General features: G+C 46.2%; 1 protein-coding gene across 2 annotated transcripts in view; it reads left to right on the forward strand.

Moving 5' to 3' along the window:
* Positions 1–12,733, forward strand: part of LOC138249229 (matrilysin-like) — a 92,384-nt gene that overhangs the window by 14,455 nt on the left and 65,196 nt on the right. The window contains exons 2-3 of one of the 2 annotated variants that reach the window (XM_069203205.1): positions 938–1,161; positions 1,249–1,397. In XM_069203205.1, coding sequence (XP_069059306.1) covers positions 938–1,161; positions 1,249–1,397 — 373 coding nt within the window. The remainder of the gene's footprint in view (positions 1–937; positions 1,162–1,248; positions 1,398–12,733) is intronic. The other variant, XM_069203207.1, reaches the window with a different exon arrangement.

A 12,733-nucleotide genomic window follows, 5' to 3' on the forward strand; every position in this document is an offset into this window, starting at 1 on the left:
GCAATGGATACCAAACTCGATATTCCTACTTGCCCTCAATTTATAGTTATAACTTAATAAGTGTAATATGTCAACCCAATTTCATTCTATGGGAGAGGCAGGTCTTGCAATAGTGAAAAATTGATTACTTTGTTCACTATTGGGACATGTAAAAATGAAGAGTACATATCCAATTTTTTTAATGTACTACACCCTGCCCTGTGGGCTGTTTAGGACCTACCCTGGGGTGAAATTGTATAAAAAGGAAGGTTTAGGCCTGATGAAAGGTTTATTTTGCAGGTTGAAATGGCAGTTTAAAACTGCACACAGAGGAGAGACATGTTTAAAGGGCTACTTAAATGGGTGGCAAAATCAATGCTGCAGGCCTATTTATTTTACAGGCCCTGGGTACATGCTGTACTAGGGACTTACAAGTAAATTAAATGTGCCAATTGGGTGTAAACCAATTTCACCATGTTTAACGGAGAGAGCATAAGCACTTTAGCACTGGTTAGCAGTGGCAAAGTGTGCAGAATCCTAAAAGCCAACAAAAACAGGCTCAGAAAACATGAGGGTGAAGGCAAAACTTTTGAGGACGACCCTGAAGAAAGGGTTAAGTCTTAACCCTTCAATGCACTTACCTTTCAATATTTTGATCTTTAATATTTTGTCTCCAATATTCTTATATGACTATATTTTTGTGTTCAGTATTTAGTAGTGCAATTATTATTTGCTTTTGTCAACGTTAACAAATGCAAGGAAAACATGAATCAACACAGCAGGGTAATTTGAAGTACATTTAGAACGATGCGCGATAATAATTCTTGCACTAACTGTTGTTTGTCATACCCCTAGAAATATCAGCAATAATAAAATTTCTATTACCTTTTTTCTGTGATACATCTCTAAAGATGGACAATACTAATACTTATATTACACTTTTTATACCATAATCCAGGACTTTCTTAAGCATTACTTTCATTATAATCCACAAGGAATGAAAAACGATTTTGAAGAAAAAATAAAAGAGATGCAACGATTCTTTCGCCTCTCTGTGACCGGAAGTCTGAATTCAGAAACCATCAATCTGATGGAGAAGCCCAGATGTGGAGTGCCTGATGTGGCTGCTTTTCAGTTGCTCCCAGGAAAACCAAAATGGACAAAAAATGAGCTGACGTACAGGTCAGTAGCAATGATTTTGGTACAAAATTACCATATTTATGCAATTTTGTAGATTAGAAGAAATTGATCTCCTGTACTTACTGTTAGGTTTGTCAACTACACCCCAGACCTGCCTGTGAACACAGTAAAGCGAATAATACAGCGGGCGTTCAATGTATGGAGTGATGTGACACCACTTGAGTTCAGGAGAGTTAATAGTCGGAACGCAGACATCGTGATACAATTTGCATATCGTTGTGAGTTCCCTTATTTCACTTTCAACAAAGTGTACGTTTGTAGTGCAACAAGTAATCTTGTATTATATATTTATATCATTTGTGTTCTTAGTAAATAAGTAACAAAAATGCTATTAAAACTGATAACTGTTAGAGCCTATATTTTTTTAATTGATGGCTACCAATATCCTCTATTACTGCTTCTTTGATTATCTAGTTGTTAACAATATATCTACTTTAAGGCTCTCTTATCAAATCCTTTTATATATACCAGTATTTAGACTACATTTTAGGGTGAAACTTGGGTAAATATTATCATCTACAGGATACCCATGGGTTATTTCCTAAAGCTTCAGTATTACTGGGCCCTTTTATTGCTGAAAAGCATTTTAACAAGGTTATCAATTTATGTATAGATGGATGATATTGATGATGGTGCACGACATAATATATGTTGGGATGTTTTGTGATGAACTGTTTTAAACTGGTTATTGTAATCTTATCACCAGATCAGAAGAAACAAATATGTAAACTGTGTTTAAATATTTAAAATGCTTTTCTATGGTTTTGTAAGTTTAAAATGTGAGCCTGACTATAATGTCCCTGTAACCTTTGTTTTTTTTTTAAGTGAATTTCTATGTTATTTTAATTCTCTTTTCTAACTATAATGTCCCTGTAACCTTTGGTTATTTCAGTGAATTTCTACTGTTTTTTTATTTATTTTTATTTATTGATTTTCTTAATTCGTATGCAACACAACGTATTACAACAACATTTTGCTTACCCCCCGAGCAATATACCAACTAAAATGATCACTTAGTAAAAATAGCCTCTGATTCTGATTCTCTCCCCTCCCCCCATCCGTACCTTCCCAGTATAAATGTCCTCTTCTCCAATTTACAAATATCTTAGGATTTGGAACTTTCCTGTCCTGTCCCACCCTCATTTATGATCAAGCCTCAATGTCTCAGTGACCTTGTATTAGTTGTCTTCCCGCCTGTCATCCCCTTTTGTCCTGTTTTTAGTAGCCCTCAAGCAGTCACTGAGTTATCCCATTTCCCAGTTGCCCCATATCTTCTCATATTTTTTGTCATAGCCTTTGTCTCTGTATATTTCTCTTTCTAGTATGCAGCCTTTGTCAATGCCCTCTCTCCAGCCTTTGTGACTTGGTGCCGTGTCCATTCCCCATCTCTTGGCTATGTCCCTTTTTGCGAGCATGCAACCTAGGTTAATCAGTATTTTTTGATATCTTGTGTGTTCTGTGTGGCCCCAAACCCCGAGTAGCATTAATTCTGGTGTTACGTCAATACTGGGTTTTGTCACGGTTTCCAGGGTTTTCCGTACTTTCTCCCAAAATTTGGTGATCCAAGGACATGTCCACAGTGTATGATAAAATGTGCCCTCCTTTCCGCATCCCTGCAGACAGTTGTGGCCTGCAGCCCTCTCTATCTTGAAGAGTAGAGAGAGATCTTGTGTAATACACCCTGTGTAATATCTTGATCGGTATTAATTTAAGGGATGCCGGGATAGCCACCTCAGCTGGAAAGATCAGTGCCTCCACCCAGCCCTCTTCGTCTAAGCCTTTACAGTCTCTGTTCCATTGTTCCCATAGGCCAGCTAATGATGGTTGTGTATGTCTCATGATTGTACCATAGACTTGTGATAGTAATTTCTTTTGTATCTTCCCCTCTAAGAGTCTCATTTCTAATGGGGCGTTTTCCTGTGTATTTTCTATCTGCAGAGATGCTGCGTTGCAGGGCCACCCTTAGACGGGCATGTTGTAGCCATTGTGTGTCTGACATTTGGTATTCATTTTGGAGGTGTGTGAAAGGTGCCACCCCATTTGCATCCGATATGTCAGCTAAGTATGTTAAGCCAATATTATCCCGTCCTTTATAGCCCAGTAGTGTGTTTATCTTAGGTAATCTATTTCCTTCCCACAAAGGTGTTTTGGGTGTCAAACGTGTAGCCCATCCCATCTCCTTGGTGAGTTTTTTCCAGGTTTGTATTTTGTTGCAGGGCTGAATTCAGGGCTCAATTTCCCCCCATACAGCCAGTACAGGTAGCTACTCTTATGCATTATTTCCCTATCTCCTCTAAACGCTGGGTCGTCTTGTGTAGTAAAGGCCCAATGATTTATTGTGCTAAGTTGTGCCGCCTCATAGTATTTCCGGATATTTGGTAGGGCAATGCCCCCCTCATATTTTGATCTCTGTAAGGTGCTCAACTTTATTCTGGGTTGTGCCCCGACCATAGTAGCATGCGTAACAGGAGTCCGTTTGGAGGTAGAATACCTCTGGGATTGGGTATGCGGAGTGATGTAGAATGTATAAAAAACGTGGTAATGTCACCATCTAAAAGAGTGCTGCCCTTCCCATCAGCGAAAGTGGGAGAGTTTGCCCGTGCTTAGCCTCCATTTTGAATCTCTGCAGCAGGGGTTGTAGGTTAGTAGTGTAATGAAGATGGGGTCTATCTGATATCCAGACTCCTAAACATTCGAATTTCTCTGATTCCACTCTAATTGGTAATATTGTGTTATGTTCTGTTTCCCATACTCCCACTGGATATAAGAGTGATTTATCCCAGTTAATTCTGAATCCTGATACTTCTCCGAAGGCCCCAAACATGTCTCCCAGACGGTCCATTGAGAATGGTGTCTGGGTCATTTACAGTAGTATATCGTCCGCATAAAGCGAGATTCGATTTTCCTCAACCCCCCAGTGGGCCATCCTCTTATCAGCGGGTTTGTTCTTATCCAGCCATCTAATCCCTCGATCGCCAGCACAAATAGCATCGCGACAGAGGGCACACCTGCCTAGTCCCCCTGTGCAGGACAAATTCCCTCAATGTATATCCGTTGACTCCCACCCTCGATGTTGGTCGTTTGTAAAGTAGCTCAACCCACTTCCGGAATCTGGGGCCGAACCCCATGTCAGCCAGCACACCAAACAGGTATTCCCATTCCACCGAATCAAACACCTTATTGGCCTCTAAGAAGAGGATTGTTCTTACCCTGGTCGAGCGTGATATCAATGCCACGTTATTACGGAGTCTGCGGAGGTTCAAGGCCGTAGAACAGCCCGGTATGAACCCCGTCTGGTCTGGGTGAACCAGGGTCTCTATTACTTTACTCTATCGAATTTCCAACGTCTTCGCCAGTATTTTGGTGTTGACATTTAACAATGAGATTGGGTGATAGGAATCCCCTCGGTCCCTGGGCTTGTTTGATTTGGGTATTAGGATGATCGTCGCAGTTCTCCTATCAGGGGGGAGTTCCCCTACTTCAAATGCATGGTGTAATGCAGCATGTAAATGAGGTATCAGCCCCTTCCCTAATTTCTAGAAGCATTCGACTGGGGACCCGATTTCCCCTTTTGTAGTTGCCCCAGTGCTACTGATATTTGTTCCTCAGTGATCTCCTCCTCGAGATCCGCTGTTTGTTGCGGTGATAGGCGTGTCATAGGGCAATCATGTAGGAAGCTGTCTATTTCTGTTTTCGGAATAGTTATGCGGGATTTATAAAAATCCTCCATTTGGGCTGCCATTTCTTCCATTATTTCTTGAGAATCCCTAAGTAGCTTTCCTTTGGCTGTCCGGATTTCCTTGATATGGGAGTCACTGCGCTCCTTCTTTCCCAGCCATGCCAACAATTTGCCTGCTTTATTTCCAGCTTCATAAAGCCGTTTGCTGCGTAATAGATAGTGCTGATGTACTTCATCTCAGGTTACTATATTGAATTCCTCTCTTGTTTGATTCATCAGTTTTTTAGTTCTTGTGTCGGTCATGTTGCATATTGCCGTTCCAATGCTATAAGTTCAGTTTCTAGCATTACTAATCTTTTCTTTTTCTGCCGCCTTTCTCCTACTTCGCCCGCTAGTATCTCCCCTCTACTGGTGGCCTTATAAGCTTCCCATAGATCCACCGGACTCTGTACTGACCCCTCATTTTCTGATAAATAATACTGAGTGCTTTGCTCTAACCCCTCGACCACCTTTGCATTTTGGAGACGCCATGTTTGCATCCGCCAGTTTTCCCCTGATGGTCGGGGCCCAGAGACAATTGCATCAGTAGTGGAGCATGGTCGCTAATTCTCCTGGCCTGGTACTCTAATAGTATAATTTGTGGTAGTATGTCTGCCGTAGTTAGAAAATAGTCCAGTCGGGAATGAGTGTTGTGGACGGCTGAGTAGTATGAATACCCTTTTTCCTGTCTGTGGAGGTATCTCCACACATCGCATAGGCCCATTGCCTGTGTGAAGCCCTCTAACTTCCCCTTATTTGGGGCAGCCTGATTTTGATGTTGTAGCCTGTCCATCTCCGTATTCATCACCATATTTAAATCACCTCCCAGTATAATTGACGCTGGCGGTGAGGTATTAAGTATTGCCCCAATTTTCAGAAGCACCTCTCCCTGTAAGCCCAGGTGGAGATACGTATTTATCAATAGTATAGGCATACTTTTATAAGTCCCTAGTATCACTATATAGCAGCCACGTGGGTCTGCCCATGTACGTGTGGTATAGAAAGGGAGGTTTTTCCTAATACGTGTCATGGCCCCTCTGGAGCCGGATGCGAACTGTGTGTGTCCCAATAATTTGTTTCTACCCCGTCCATGGCCTTATGATGTTGCATGTCCATAAGGTGGGTTTCCTGCATAAATATAATGTCTGATTTGTACCTAGATATAGCTTTATGTTTGAGGCTCCTTTTATGTTTATTCCCTAATCTATTTACATTCCATGTGTGGATATATAGTCTCTCTATATCCATTTTTGTGGTTTTATCAAAGGTGATCTAATGTTGTGGGTTTTTACATGTCCTAGATTCGCTCTCTTGTATGTTCCCTTTATCTGTGGTACCGACTCCAAATTTGTACTCATCCCTGTATATGATGTGTTCTGTAAAACGTACCCCCAATTACGCCCCCACCCTACGTTACCGTGCTGTGATTGTAAAACTAACCGCCCCCCCAATTCACCGTATGTTTTTTCCCGAACACCTGTTTGGAGACCCACATTCCCCATTGCGTGCCTTTCCGAGGCATGGAATCGAGCCATTATCATAGTTTGTCCGTCGTTTTTCTTTGTCCATGTGTTGCCCTCCCTTTCCCGAGGGGTTTATTTATAGGAAGGGTAGATTAGGCACCGGTAGTTCCAAGGTTATCCCTGGTGTCCCCCCCAAGCCCCCCTTGTTTGCTGTTGCTGGGCTGTGGTCCTGTAACGTAATAGGTCGTGATATCAAAAGTAGCTGTCAGCCCAACATGTCGGCTGTTATTGGGGTCACCTGAGGCAGTGGGTCCGCCTCTGATTCTGTTCCCGACCCCGAGTGTTCTGCTCCAGTTCCACCAGTGTCCAACTCCGGCTCCCTCCATCTATCTTTCAGTTGGATCTCAATTGTTCCCCTGAGGTCATTGAGAACTTGTTTCTGCGCCACCTTTATTTGTTCTTGTGATGGCACGGCAGACGGCCCGGCCGGGCTTTTTTCCCTCCACATCTCCTTTTACCCACCGACCAGGCCCAAGCGCCCTCCTGACAATGTTCATTTGTAAGGCAGAGGCCCCATGTTTCCATCCATTCACAGGCTTCTAGAGGAGTTCCCATTAAATGTGACTTTTTCTCATATTCAATTCGAAGTTTTGCCAGGTACAATAGTGTGTATTTTATGTCGTACTGTCGAAGAGCCCGTTTGACTGCAGCAAATGCCGCTCTTTGCTTCTGCACCAGGTTAGTGTAGTTTGGGTAAATGTTCATTTCTGTCACCTCGATTTTTCAAGGGCCGCTTTTACACGTCTCTTGGAGGATCACATCTCTGTCCCTAAAGTTCATCAGACGCACTATTATTGGTCTGGGGTATGTCCCTGGTGGCGGGTGGACTGCAGGAATTCTATGAGCCCGCTCCACTGATAATAATTTAGTGGGTGCGCCCCTCACTACAACTTGCCTCAGCCACGTTTCTATGTAGAGGTCCAATGAGGGTCCTCTGCCTTTTCGGAGACCCATGCCAGGCATATATTGTGTCGCTGGGACCGATTTTCGGCGTCTTCTACCGTCATGGCCAAGATTTTCCGGTCCACGTCCATGAGTGAGTGTTTTCACCTTTAGGGTCGTCTCATTCACCATCTCTTCAGTGGCTTTGACCCGGTCTTTTAGTTTGTTGTGGTCATCCCGAAGGAGGCCTACCTCCCCTGCAAGTGTCGCAATTTGATTCTCTAAAGCTGTCTTGGATTCCTGTACAGCCGCCAGAATCACTTTGGTATGTTGTGTCAAAGCCTCCGCCTCTCCGTTCTTCTCGCTCATTTCCCCTCTCATGGCGGGCCCGGCCGACACTTCTTTGCCGGTTTTTTGTTTTCACATTTTTCCCACCTGTGTAGGGAGGCAGTCTTTCAAGTGTTGTAGTGCGGTTTTTATTCCATTACCACCGTTATGTGTGAGCACTTAATAGGATGGTTGTTGCTATTCCCGACCTTCCATCCGCCGTGCTGTATATGGGGCCTTACAGTGACTCTCGTGTTGCCTGGGGGTTGCTACCTTCCAAGCCCCTCCGGTGGTTAGTTCCCCTCCCACCTTCAATGCCTGGCTATTGCAGTGCCCTTTTTTCCATTACACCTTTATACAACGAGCCCGGGTATTTCCTTGCCTCTGTGATTCATATATGGCTCTCTCTTCCCCGGTATGTCCAGTTCTAGGGTATGCTCTTCTCTCCTTACCCCGTTCACTTTAGATTGGGATCTGTACTCGCCTCCCCAGAATAATGTCAGTGTCTTCGGCGCCCCCGTATACTCCTCTCAAGCTGTTTCCAGAAAGGGAGGGGAGGGGGGGTTCCTTCCTTTCTGTCTTTAAGTTTTCGTTCCCCCCCTTGTTATCGCCTCCTCTACGCCCAATGCAGGTCCCCTGGGCGCCTTCATGAAAGTGATCTCTCCAGTCCCCCTCACCCGAACTCACCGCCTATTGATGGGCCCTCGGGCGCCCTGGGTCCCGCTGGGTCCTTGACGTGGTCCAGGTGCAAGGAGGGTAGTAACTCCTGGTCCCTTCTGCTAGGCCGCTTGATCTCTGGCAGCCGGGTGTGCCACGCGGTGACCGCGGCCTGCAGCCTGGCTCAGTACAGTTATCCGTGGCTCCTCCGTACTTCTCTTTTCTTTGCTGTGAGCCCGCTGCTTCTCACTCCACGGGGTCCCCCCAGACCCCTGGGGTGCCAGTATCTCCAGTCTCGGGTGTCCGGGCGTTCCACATGGTGTTCACAGCCTGCAGCCCGCCCTGGTACCTTCGAGGCTCCTCCTCGCGCCTCTTTACTCTGCTGTACGCCCATTGCTTCTCACTCTGTGACATCTTCCCAGGTCCCCGGAGTGTCAGTATCTCTAATCTCGGGCGGCCGGGCACGCCGTGTGGCGACCGCGGCCTGCAGCCTGCAGCCCACCCTGCTACGGCCCTCCGCGACTTCTCCGCGTTCAGAGAAGAAACAACGCATGACCTCACTTGTGAGTAAGGAATCGACGCATCACTGACTTTTCCGACACACGCTCGCCAGTGCACCTTTACGCAAACCAGGTACTTTGTGTAACAACAACGCTTCCATTGTTTTCTATGGAATAAGATTCTATTATTTAAAAAATCATATCTTTACTTGTGTATGTTGGAATTTTGTCATTTTGGTCTTGTTTGATTTAGATAAATATTGGCTATGTTTCTAAACAGGTGATTCACTGTGTGTGTTGGTACAAATATTTTACACATAGCCTTTGAGATAAGCCTGACTGCTCGTGCCAAGCTACCAAGGGGGTGAGCAGGGGTTATCTTAAGTGAGTATCTCCCTTGCCCTGACTAGAGAGAAGGTCCCTGCTTGGACAGAGTGCAAACTGACTGCCAACCAGAGACCCCATTTCCAACATTGGTAATCAGCGGTCATGATAGAACTTGTATTTGTACATGAAATACGGTGATTAAGAGTACACTACTGTTTTCAGTACAGCCCATTACGTGACCACATACCACTTGTTATCGCTTTTTGTCTTTTTTTACTTTTTCTGCTTCAATTTTGTTTTTGTGTTTTTTTTTTTACTTCTCTTTGGAACTCTGAACAACTTTTGGAATTTTGCATTTTTGAGTGCTCACCAACATGTCTCAATCTGGGTATGTGCCAGCTGTGGCTCCAAAGAATGTTTTTGAGTTGGAGAAGCTGGAGGAGTATACAGTGGCTCAACTGAAACACTTTTGCAAGGATTTTGCCTACTCCATCAGGAGCTCTGCCAGGAAGGAGGAGCTGCAAAAGGCATTGAGGGCCTGGGTGGCAGCCAAGGAGACTAGGGCGCACACCGAGGAGGAGAATGAGGGTGAGGAGGTGAAAAGCAATATGGGTGGTGTGTTAGATGTCCCTGTTCTGCCTGTAGGGAGGGTCTCTAGGGCAGGTAACAGTGTGTCATCCAAGGGTCTGACTCATGAGGAGTTGCAGGACAGACAGGCGTGCACCAGTTTCAGCTAGAGAAGCTTAAAATGGAGATGGAAGAGATCACACTGGCCATAGAACAGAAAAAAATGCTTTTGGCTCATGAGCTCAGTTCGAGAGAGCTGGATCAGAGGATCCAGACCAGCAGAGATGGTGGCAACAGTACCTCAGTGCAGCCTGAGAGGAGCGTGCACATTCCTAAAGACCTAGTAAAGGATTAAAGGCTTACAAGAGGGAGGATGACATCTATCTGTGGTTTAAGGGGTCTCAGTCAGCTCTCCACATGAACATGGTCCCTGAAGCACATTGGGGGGGGGTGTCTTTGGAAGCACTTTGAGGTAGAGTGGAGGGACAGTCTGACATCCTTAGGGGTTCCTTAGGGACTCACTTACTCTACAATGAAGGATGTCCTACTCACAAGAAATGGTCTCACCCCTGAGCACTACAAGGGCAAGTTTAGGTCCCACAAAAAGAAAGAATCCCAAACCTCGTTAGGATGTGTTGACTCTTTTTGCAGGTCACTGGATTGTTGGGTGAAGGGCAGTAAGGTAAAAGCTTATGAGGGGCTGTACAATTTGATTGCTTCGGAGCACTTGTATAGTCTTTCTTTTTCAGAGCTGCGCCAGCACCTAATTGCCAGCAAGCTGACTGACGCCAGGAAGCTTCCTCAGGAAGCACTAGGGTCCAAAGGAGGAATCGGGGAGGCTCTGCAAAGGATGGTCAGAGTCCCCATCAGAAGAAGTGGGGGGTAAGGGTAAATGGGGAAGTTTCCTAAAGGACCCCAACCTAGTTCCCAGGGTAAAGATTCCCAGACCCCAGTTAAAAAGAAACCATGGGTCTCCACAGTGAAACCTGCAGAGAGGGGTTCCTGCAAGTGCTATGCATGTGATAAGGTGGCTCACATGCAGGGGGATCCCAAATGGCCCAAGGGGACACAGGCACCCACTGGTGCTCAGTCATAGGGTGTGGCCAGTGTAGCTCTTGGGGAGGAGTTGGTTCCAGGTGGGAAGGAGCCAGCTGAGATGACCCATGTCTCACTAGGGGACAGTGAGATGGTCTGGAGGACCCTCGTGCTTGAGAACGCTAAGAAATACAGGCAGTGGGTGGCCATCAATTAACAGAGGGTGGAGGCTCTGAGAGACACAGGAGCTAGTGTGACTACTGTGAGAAGTCACCTGGTGTCTTGAGAGCATGTAGTTCCCAATGAAAATCACCAAGTAGTTGTGGTAGACAACTCAGAGTGCCTGTGCAGGGTGGTGCATGTTCCCTTTGAATGGGGGGAGGGCTCAGGTGCCTTGAGAGTAGCTGTGAGTTCAACCATGCCTGTAGATTGTCTGCTTGGCAATGACCTGGAGGATTCATCTTGGAAGGAGGGGGAACACAGGTCTCACTTGGAGATGTTGGGTATGCCCAGAGCCTACAGGGGAACAGGTGACTGAACTGGGGGAGGTGTCCAGGCTGACTCAGTGGCAGCAGGAAGGGGGTCCCAACAGGGAAGCATTCTGTGAGGCACAGAGAGCATGCCCTACTCTAGTGGGTTTGCGACAGCAGGGTGCAGACCAGGCATCTGGCAAGGAGTCTGGATCACACTTGATTTATTGGGAGGATGGCCTCCTATATAGTGACCATAAGGTTGCTGAGCCTGGGGCAGCCCTTGTGCTAGTGGTACCTCAGTGCTTCAGAGTCTTCCTACTGGGGTTGGCTCATGATGTGCCTTTAGCTGGTCATTTGGGGCAGACAAGACATTTGAAAGGCTTGTCATCCACTTTTATTTACTGGCCTCAAATGCGCAGGCACTCTGATGCGCCTTGCAGGTCTTGTCAAACATGTCAGGCAATTGGCAAGAGTGGGGGGGAATGTAAGGCTCCCCTCTAACCTTTTCCTGTAGTCAGCACCCCCTTTGAAAGGGTAGATATTGACATTGTGGGGCCTCTGAATCCCAAGACAGCCAGGTGCAACAGGTGTATCCTTGTTTTGGTGGACCATGCCACCCGGTACCCACACGCTACACATCTTAGATCAATCACAGTCTCTGTGGTGGGCCAGGCATTGATGGGGGGTTTTACATTCATGGGGTTCCCCAAGGAGGTGGTATCTGACAGGGTTACAAACTTCATATCTACTAATATGAAGTCTCTGTGAAAGGAGAGTGGGTTGACCTACAAACTCACCACCCAGGAAATGGTTTGGTTGAGAGATTCAACCGAACTTTGAAGGGTATGATTATGGGCCTGTCAGAGCCCATGTGGCAGAAGTGGGATGTCCTCTTGCAATGCCTTCTGTTTGCCTACAGGAATGTGCCACAAAAGGGACTTTGTTTTAGCCCCTTTGAATTGCCGTATGGCCACCCTGTGAGGGGACCTCTGAGTCTGGTGAAGGAGGGCTTGGAGAAAGCCTCCAGTAAGCCCTCAAGCATGTATTCAGCTACATGCTAGCTTTTAGGAACCAGAGAGCCCACTTCAGGAAGCTCACTCAAGCGAACCTGGAAGCAAGCCAGGAGGATAGGAAATGCTGGTATGAGCAGAATGCCACTCTGGTTGAGTTTTAGCCTGGCCAGAAATTGTGGGTCATGGCCCCAGTGGAGCCTCGTGCTCTCCAAGATAAGTGGACCAGGCCTTGTGAAGTGGTGGAGTGCAAGAGTGAGGTCACCTATCTGGTGAACTTGCAGACTCCAATGAACCCTTTAAGGGTCCTGCATTTGAACCACCTTAAAATTCACTTTGAGAGGTCTGAATTGACAATGCTTCTAGCAACAAATGATGGGGTGTAGGAAGAGAGTGAGCCTCTTCCTGACCTCCTGTCTTCCCAGGAGAAAGATGGGTCTGTGAAGGGTGTGAACCTCTTCCCCTCACTGACCCCAGAGCAACAGAGGGACTGTCGCCAGGTGTTGGGACAGTTTGCCTCATTGGTCCCGGGGGT

The sequence above is a fragment of the Pleurodeles waltl genome, chromosome 8 (genome assembly GCF_031143425.1).
Source record: "Pleurodeles waltl isolate 20211129_DDA chromosome 8, aPleWal1.hap1.20221129, whole genome shotgun sequence".
Lineage (NCBI taxonomy): Eukaryota > Metazoa > Chordata > Amphibia > Caudata > Salamandridae > Pleurodeles > Pleurodeles waltl.